The 9,502-nt window shown below is 29.5% G+C and overlaps 1 protein-coding gene across 1 annotated transcript; it reads left to right on the forward strand.

Annotated features, from left to right (window-relative positions):
* Nucleotides 1–1,924: 1,924 nt before the first annotated feature.
* On the forward strand, nt 1,925–8,147 carry LOC140447967 (uncharacterized). The gene is made up of 2 exons (XM_072540939.1): nt 1,925–2,166; nt 3,793–8,147. Exon 2 carries the CDS (start codon nt 4,107–4,109, stop codon nt 5,409–5,411), a length of 1,305 nt encoding a protein of 434 aa, XP_072397040.1. The 5' UTR covers nt 1,925–2,166; nt 3,793–4,106; the 3' UTR covers nt 5,412–8,147.
* The last annotated feature ends 1,355 nt before the right edge of the window (nt 8,148–9,502 follow it).

Genomic DNA, 9,502 nt, shown 5'->3' on the forward strand with positions numbered 1-9,502 from the left:
GCATTTTAGTTCTATAGTTTTCTAAGGAACTGATATTTAGCCTTGACCTTAGTTCAACCAAAGACAAGTTCTTTAAGTTTAATCTATAAGCACAAATCCGGAAAAACTTATTTTGAATTTTTTCGAGGGTGTAAATATGGTTAAAATAGTATGGTGACCATTCTCTAGAAGCATAAGACAGGATGCCACAAATAAAAGTAAGATATAAAATTCTATATGTGGGTACCGAAATATCTCAAGAATTTCTTGTGATAAAACCTAGATTGATTGTGATTTCATTACTAATGAAAAAGTAGACGTATATTTGATGTTTCCCTTATCAAAACTGAATGTCACTTTAACAAAACTACAATTCAATCTAATGGGTGTTAAAAACAAGCTCGTATGTCGGTACTAGTTTCATACTATATTCGGCTTCTCTTTGCTAGTAGAACAACCTCATACTGTTCTTTTCGCACTAATTATGCGTGCTATATACAGTTTTCAGATTACCACAACTGTATAGTATTTTTTTGCTACTAACATTTATATATTAGCTTATTCTTAATGTAAGCTTAATTTATTCTAAACAAAAAAAAATTGAAAAACAAACAATTATAAAAAAACTATTATTTGTAATATTTGGAACATGAACATGTATTTAACCAGACTTGGAACATGGAAATTTGGTTAAAATTATAATTAATTGGGCAATTGTTACAAACCATTATGTATTTCTGCATTTCCTGTAACAGAGTTCTCTGAGGGAATATTTACTTGACTATTTTGAACAGTGTCGGCAAAAGAAGTTAAAGGCATTGTAATACTTTTATTAGAAGTAAATCAACAAATCAAAATAACTACATGGCACTATACTAACACTTATTTTGCATTATTTACCTAGGTAAAAAAGTAAATACTGTTTACCTACAGAGAGAAAATTTACTTCTTGTAGTAATTAAATAAATAATAGTAATTTTTCATGTTAGTAGTAAAAAAATCTATTTATTGATCCAAACGATTAATTTATTTTTTATAGATTTATTTGAAATATTTTATAACTTGATTCTCAAGTTCATTTATTTTTTGGGACAAACGATAATTTTCATTTCTCAATTCCTTTACTTTTGATCTGAGAACTTCCTTCCTTGGAGTATGGGAAGATAGAAGTAAAGGTGTTTGAGTGCTCAATGTTGGAGAAAATTCTGACAGTGGTGAAGTTGATTTATCTACATTATCTGTAAACAGAAAAAAATGTATTATACATAAGTCAATACTCTTGTAATAATAGAAAAAAGTCCAATTTAGAAATGTTATAATGTATTGTATATTTCTTTTGGAAAAAGAGTGCTAATTCTATCACTTGTTATGAATGAATCCTCTGAATGTTTACTACTAGTATTAAAATTCATATAACTTTCAACAACTTTTATTTTTAACTGTTTTTAAAAAATAGGATTATACATAGAGTGGATCAAACAGACTAAATAACCATGTATAACCTGTAGAGCATTCTTAACTTTGATATATAATAACATAAGGAACACTATTTAAAATTGAAACATAGGTTTCAATAGTTTAGAAACCTCCTTTTAATTTTAATAACGTTTTGTACTTGATGTCTTATAATGAAACATTAATATCTGATATTAAAAATAAATATCTTTTTGGGATAACCAACATATTTAAAACTTCACTGTCCAATGAATCACATATGATTCAAATAGCGTGGTTATATGCTAAATGGATTATATATAATCCATTCATGATTCAAATGTGATTCAAGAGTAGGTCATGATATTTAATATTAAAATAACATTGGACTTAAAGACTCTTCGTAGCTATTACCATTTAGACAGTGAAGTTTTAAAAATAATAGATAAGTATTTACCAAAAAACACTAATAGAAAATGACTTACCTAAAAGTGAATATGAATGATCACGGTGATTGTCTGAGGATCCCTGCATACATAAAAAAATGGTAGGAACTGCAGTAGGCTTAAGCCTGTTACGGAGATAAATTTAAGAAACAATTGTCATCAAAATGTAGATGACAAAGTTGATAACTTTTATGAAAAGCTGGAAGCTTTACATATAAATCCTCCCATCCAGCAGCTCGTGCCCAGGTTTCTGTCCTGAAACAAATATATTTTAAGAATTTGAAAATTATTGAAAATATATACAAAAGTAAGTACACAAATATTATTTTAATAGTTGTAGAGGTACAGCAAAAAGTAGGGGTCTTCAAAAATGAACCTGTCTTAAATCATTTAAACTTGTAATTTACGTTTATTAGCTACGGATATTGACAAAAGAAATACATACCTTTGAGGATCCTTGGGAAACGTAAAAAACGTACCTCCCGTCTTCGAACGTTAATTTTTGCAAGTGTTCACAGCACAATGGTCTCCAGGCATAATGAAATTACAAATATCTCTTGGAAACCACAAAACTAATATTTACCTACGTATATAATATACGAAGTTGAAATTTGATAATACAATTTAGTTCTAAAAAGAATTATTTTTAGACTTAATTAAACGAAAAATAAAACGACACAGAAGTAAACAAACAAATCACGACAGATGACTACACGTCACTTTAATACCAGTCTGATGTCACAAGATTTCGGTCTGTTTTCAATATGGCGATATGGCCTGCGCTAAATGATGCGCGTACTTTTTCCCGCCTGTCGAGTGTCCATACTATTTCTTTTTTATACTATGATATTACTGAGACGTCACAGAATTCACAATAAACAAGTTTCTGTCATTCTCATGAAGTTTCTGTGTATTGTCACAGAACAAGTACCAACTGATTTGTGTTCTGTGGCATTGTCGAGTATGCATCGAGCGAGTATGTCAAGTGGTCACGCAGTGCAGCCCCAAGGTTAGTAGATGTTAAGTTAAATTAAATATACTAACTAATATAAGTTAACTTAAATATCTACTAACCTTGGTGCAGCCCCAGTTTAATGCTTAAAGAATTCTTCCTATTTAGCCATAAACCAACATAAACTTTGATGCAGCTATGAAGCAGATTTATCCACAGGGGCCATATTTGCCTATCCCACTACGTACAGAATGAGCAAGTAAATACGGCCCTGGGATTGCTAATAATTAAGGGGATAGTATAATTTGACGCCAAATTCAATTTGGTTATGCTACAGTAAATTTGAATATTATTTTAATTTGGGAGGACGTTTAAATTAGGACCAATCGGATGTTCGTATTTATTTTCTTATGCCATACGTTGTGTAACTGCGACAGACTTTTTTGTGTGAAAGTGAAAATCTTGCCATACCAGGTGAATCGTACCTAGCACGTGTTGGATTCAGAGTAGATGAAGCACATCCGGACGAATTTCCTCTTTTGAAGGTCTTGCTCCCGAATACATCCATGGTACCCTGCCTACTAACTACTGCATGCTATGCGATATTTGAACTTAAAAAAGTCATTACTATATACCATATTACAATATACATATGTACATATATTTACATATTTTTAAATTGTTATGTATCTTTAGAATGCTTTTCTTCTATTGTTCTAAAGCTATTTTCTCGTGGCATTTTTAAATTAATTACTATTTATATGGGAATAAGCCACAATTAAAGGTTAAAATACGTTTATTGATGTTTCAATTTCCACTTCGGAAATCGTTCTCAAAATACAAATCTTTGTATTTTATAAATAATGTGGCTTATCAATAAACGTATTTTAACCTTTAAATGTGGCTTATTCCCATATCAATAGCTTTTCTTCCATTTTCGTATTTTGGCTTATTTTTTAAATAATTTGATGTTGGTTTTAGGAAATAAGGAAAATTGCAAATGTTGGTTGCCTATACAAAAGTTTCACATCAGACGTCAGACGTCAGCGTCAGTCCTCCATTTATGTTCCTGTTCTATAGATTTCAGGCTTAGGGCAGCTCAGGGCTCAGTGTATACATTTTTTATTCAGTTAGTTCAGAGTTAGTCTGATGTGTTAAAATTAGAAATTAGAGTTGTTAGTTGCTGATAAAATGTGCGTGGTTAAAAGTTAAACGTGTATGTGTAATTTCTAAATCAGACATTTTTCACTGAAGTTAAAATACAAAGTGCTATATTGTGTTTTTCATAAACGAACATGTATAAAAGTAGAGATCAGAGAAGTAGTAGAATATCAGAAACACTTAGCATAAGTTCACTAAGTGATATCGAGGAGGGTTTTATTAATAACGGCAAACCTAGGGATGAAGTCAGACGAACGACTAATTACAACAGTCGTGATAAGTCCTATGAAAAAAGAGATTCCAGTGCACATTTTTCAGAGAATAAGGTTTCTGTGGATGCAATCCTAGACCCCTCCGTGTGTGATTTTCAAGATTTGCTACACAGTAATGATGAGAGACAAGATTATAGAGATAAACGATCTAATAGTGATCGTGAAGGCAAAAGATATCGAGATAGGCCAAGTTATGAAGGTAAATCTTATGATGATGGAAGAAGGAAGGAAGAAGAATATAGAGGAAAGCGAAAATCCAGCAATGATAGGTCAGAAAAAGATAAAAGACCAGTGTTTGATAGATTAGGATATGGGGCAACTAGATCAGATCATGAAGAAAGATCACATGAAAAATCTGATCATAAAGAAAGTAAATCTAATCGATTAAGTCGTTTAGAAAAAATGGTAGAATTACTAGTGGAAAATACACTTGAAAAGAAATTACCAACACCTTCATCAACACCACCAACATCATCAAATTTTGTTACCTCACAAGGTAATTCTGTGGAGGTGGTAGGAAGAAGTTTTAATTTAACCACATCTGCTTGGCTCAATAAAATTAGTGATGATTGTTTAGAGAAAAATTTTGATGATCGTATGTGTATAAAATTTCTACAGTCTAATTTGTCTGGTTTAATGAAAGCTTGGTTTAAAACTATTGATGGTTTTGAGTTCACTTGGCCAGAACTAAAAATGTTAATTATACAAACTTTTCCAGATACAGTCGATTTTGCATGTACATTAAGATTATTAGTTGATAGACTAAAAGAACCTAGTGAAACAATTACACAATACTATTTTTCAAAGATGTATTTGGCAGAAGCTTGTAAAATATCTGGAAGTAATGCTGTATCATGCTTGATTGATGGATTGAATGATCCAGATCTTCAGAAATATGCAAGAGAACAAAATTTTATATCTCCAGAAACATTTTATGCTCAATTTTTGGTAAAATTACCGAATTTTGGTATAGCACATGTTCACGAACAGGATGAATTTCCTGAAAAAGAAAAAAAGAGGAGACTAGAAGACCGTTTGGAGCTACACAAGTGTTCTATTTGTGACAGAACCAACCATTCTGCAGAATATTGTTTTCATAAAAACAAATCACAGAAATGTTATAACTGTGGAAAAATTGGCCATTTAAGGGCAGAGTGTTATAAATAGTGTGTTACATATAAGGAGTATAAAGAACATTTCATTTATTAGATAAATAATGAAGTTAAATTACAAAATTATAGTTTGAAAGTTTTTGCTAATATTTGTTATTTTTATATACCATACTTTCTTCATATGTATGTGTGTGATAAACACAAAAAATCTTATTGTAGATGTCAGATATTAAGTCAAGTTAAATGAGTTTTTTATCAGTTCTTAAATAATGGATTTGGTCAAGTAATATAGAACATGAAAATATATTCAGTTATCCTATTTCTAATCTTAAATCACAGTTAAAGATGCATCATTTGTGTCAAAAACTGTTTTTTTGCTGATTTTATTGTACTCTTCATTCATTTTGTAAACAAATATATTTTTGTTTTTTTTTATTTTTAGTTACTTACTTACTTAATGTGTTTTAGAAAAAAAATCTAGATTTGAGTTCCACTGTTTCTTTATACATTTTCATCTTTACATAAAAATATGTAAAATATTTACATATTTTATATAGCTGAAACAGTAAGTCTACCAAAATTAACACTGCTCCTTTTCACTTCTTCTCGAGATCATGTATCCAATAAATTTCTGAAAATCAAGTCCCTTGACAATTTTATGCATGCATTTTTTCATAATTCATATCAATGTATGTTTACTATTTAAAGGGGAATAAGCCACAATTAAAGGTTAAAGTACATTTATTGACATTTCAATTTCCACTTCGGATATTGTTCTCAAAATACAAACATTAGTAAATACATGTTTTACTATTAGTAAATACATTTTTAAATTTACTAATGTTTGTATTTTGAGAACGATTTCCGAAGTGGAAATTGAAACGTCAATAAACATACTTTAACCTTTAATTGTGGCTTATTCCCATTTAAATAGTAATTATTTTAAAATGCCACAAGAAAATAGCTTCAGAACAATATAATGTATGTTTGTTTAAAACTTTAAAATTGTTCATTTAACTGTTTGTTACTGTTAAAATTTGTTTCTGATTAAGGTATGCCATTATCTACTATAGTACTCAAAGTATTGCATTACATTTACATACTTAATGTGTCTGAAACTTTAGAAATCCTAAGAATTACAGAGCTTTCCATCATTTTTGGAGACTGTTCCCTATTTATGTCAGACTGGTTATAGTTGTAGAAAAGTTACTTTGCAAAGAGTTCATCATTTTGCTTTGTTTGAGGTCTGGTGATGGCCCAGAGAGGGTGTGAAGATGGAGAAATGAAATATATGCTTTAAGTTTGTATGTCCCGGAGAAGACTATTTGGTGGTGGCTGTGTTATGATTTGGGCTGATATTTCATGGGTATTTTTATTGCATGGTTAAAGACTATAAACAACCATAGTTGTCCATAGTGTTAAAGTAATCCATACCTGTTGATTCATGTCTTCAAATAGGTCCTTCTACCACATGCCTAGTAATTAGTCTCTTTTTATACAACCAATTTACACTATCCTGATTTAGTAACTATGTGTTATAACCATTTTGTGTTACTTTCAAAAGCATGATCCATACATGATTTGTTGTATCAAACAATTGAAACTTATGAAAAAATGGGCATAAGTTAAATAATCAATGAAATCTCAACTAGTACTTATAAATCCACATGTATATCATTTTCATTAGATACTAATGTAGAATGATAAGGCACAGTGTTTTATTTGCAACTTTTTTGTTCGAATCATAAGAGAGCTAATGGGATATGTATTAATAACTAGATATACCAGTGAGATATAGAAATGCACATTAAATTAGACACGGTATTATTACTTGATTTGAAATAAAATTGATCATTTCTCTTCACTTTATATAAAGTAAGTGTTTTGATTTTAGTTTTTATTATAATATTTTTATAGTCACTTTATTAAGAACTTATAAATAACTCATTCTACTGGACATTTTGTTTAATTGAATTAATTTTTTGCTACATATAACATTAGAATCATGCATTTAGGTTCTGTTACGTTATGTTTTTGGTATAATTATTCTATTTTACCAAAACACAGTTAGAAAACTACTGACTGACTCATTTGACTATAGTCTATTTGCTGGCTTGTAGATTATCACAAATTTTACATCAAATGGGAGTCTAGTTAACTAAATTTCTTATCATGAAACAAATTTTTCAGTTTTCTGATTCATTATTACTTTTTTTGCCATAAAGACAGTTTATGCAGACTATTTTGTTTTTCATTGTTTTCTTTTTATTCCAGATCGGTTCTAATATTTATTAGTCCAGGAAGATAAGTTTTTCTCAGGAGTTTGCAATAGCCAGGTATTTGAGTTTTCTGTTAATATATATCTATAGTAAAGAAACTTATATATTTTCTGTATACATTTTGGCATTGTTTTTTAATTATTAACAGTTTAGTATGAAACATACGATTTTTTCAAATTTTAGCTTATGATTATGATGGTAAAAATAGAAAACCTCTGATATTTTTTATATTCATCGATTGGCTCGATTTGACAGTAGTTAAAAAATAGCTCAAAGAACAAAATCTACTGTGTGGCCATATGTACTTTTCAACTGGGGGTGGTTATCACCCCAACTCGGGGGTTGAAAAATGTTTATCAAAAGACCACGATAATCACTAGAATAGTGAATTCTAAGATAAAAATAATGTTTAGAGTTTTTTCGAAAAGTCAATATTTTTGGAGTTATTCATGACTGAAAGTTCAGAAATTACTCGTCAAAAAAAGGTCTTTTGCGAATCACTCCAAAAAATTAGTAATTAAGTAAAATTAGTAAAATTAAGTAAAAAACTTAATATTAACAAAGTTGGGGCTGTTTGAAAGTAGACTTTTCATTGAATACAAAAATCCAAACATGTGATATTGAATAACCGGGTAACGAAAATTTTTTAGTGGAAATCTCATAAAAATATTTTTAAAGATTTAAAAAACCTTTAAAGTGGCCACTGGTAAAAGTGATTTGCATGAGAATTAGTCTGTTATACTAAAATAAAGTCTGCTTATATTTTTTGTGATGTAGAAAGTAATAAACTCCCTCCCCCTGCAAACCACACTGGTTGAAACTATTCGCTCATTTACAACTTACTTTATTTATATACAAATATTACATTCTGGAAGTTTAACTGGTTTAGACAGTTTAGAAAAAATCCGAGTTTAAAGTGAAGACACTATTTTATGAATTTCTCAAAAAATCCTCTTTTTCAAAACATTTCAATAACTAAAAGATAAAAAAAAAATGCTAGAATAAAAAACAGCTTTTTTTACTAAAGATTTTGATTTTCTTTTATTTCTTAGACTAAAAATAAACGAGATATTGTTTACAGGTTGTATTCCCAGGCGTTTAGCACCATCTACAAGCCTTTTCAGCCTAACCCTTTTTAAAACGAAGTACTTGAAAAAAATTTAATATAAGTACACCATTTTGAAGTTTATTTTAAAAACTAAAAAGTGATGTCTATTAAATTTTTTTCTAGCTCTTCGTTTTAAAACAGTTTCGCTAAAACGGCTGAAAAGCTACAACTTTTAAACAATATATCTCGTTTGTGTTGTTTTTAGTTCTTGAGTTATTTTGATGAGAAATTCCGAAAGTAGTGTCGTTCACATTAAATTTAGATTTTTTCAGAACTAAACCTTTTAAATCAGTTAACACGTTCCCTATAGAACGAGGTCTATTTGACCCCGTAAAAGTTCTTCGTATATGGCGGAATCAATTTTTATAAGACTTCAAATATGGCGGTACGAGGTATAAAAGACCTCGTCAGAAACTTTCTCATCTGGCGGTTCGGGGTAAATATGACACCGAAGAGGTTGCAATGTATTTTTGAAAATTGTTTTGTTATAATAAATGAAAATTGAATATTTTTTATAGAAATTTATTGTACAACTGTCAAACAATATTCCTTTCTCACAGTTCCTAGATGGTAATAAAAAATTCATAATGTTCCATGAAAGTTTTATAACATTTTTAAACATGTTAAACAGTAGGCCGGCTTTCCTTCACATTCTTCACAAAATGTAGTTAATTTTTTTAAATTTTTTATCTGCGTCCTTGCCGTTAAATGTTTTTCTTAATATTTGATAACACCTTTTGTATTTGTGCCTCTTTTTAT

This window comes from Diabrotica undecimpunctata, chromosome 8, assembly GCF_040954645.1.
Source record: "Diabrotica undecimpunctata isolate CICGRU chromosome 8, icDiaUnde3, whole genome shotgun sequence".
In the NCBI taxonomy this organism is placed as follows: Eukaryota; Metazoa; Arthropoda; class Insecta; order Coleoptera; family Chrysomelidae; genus Diabrotica; species Diabrotica undecimpunctata.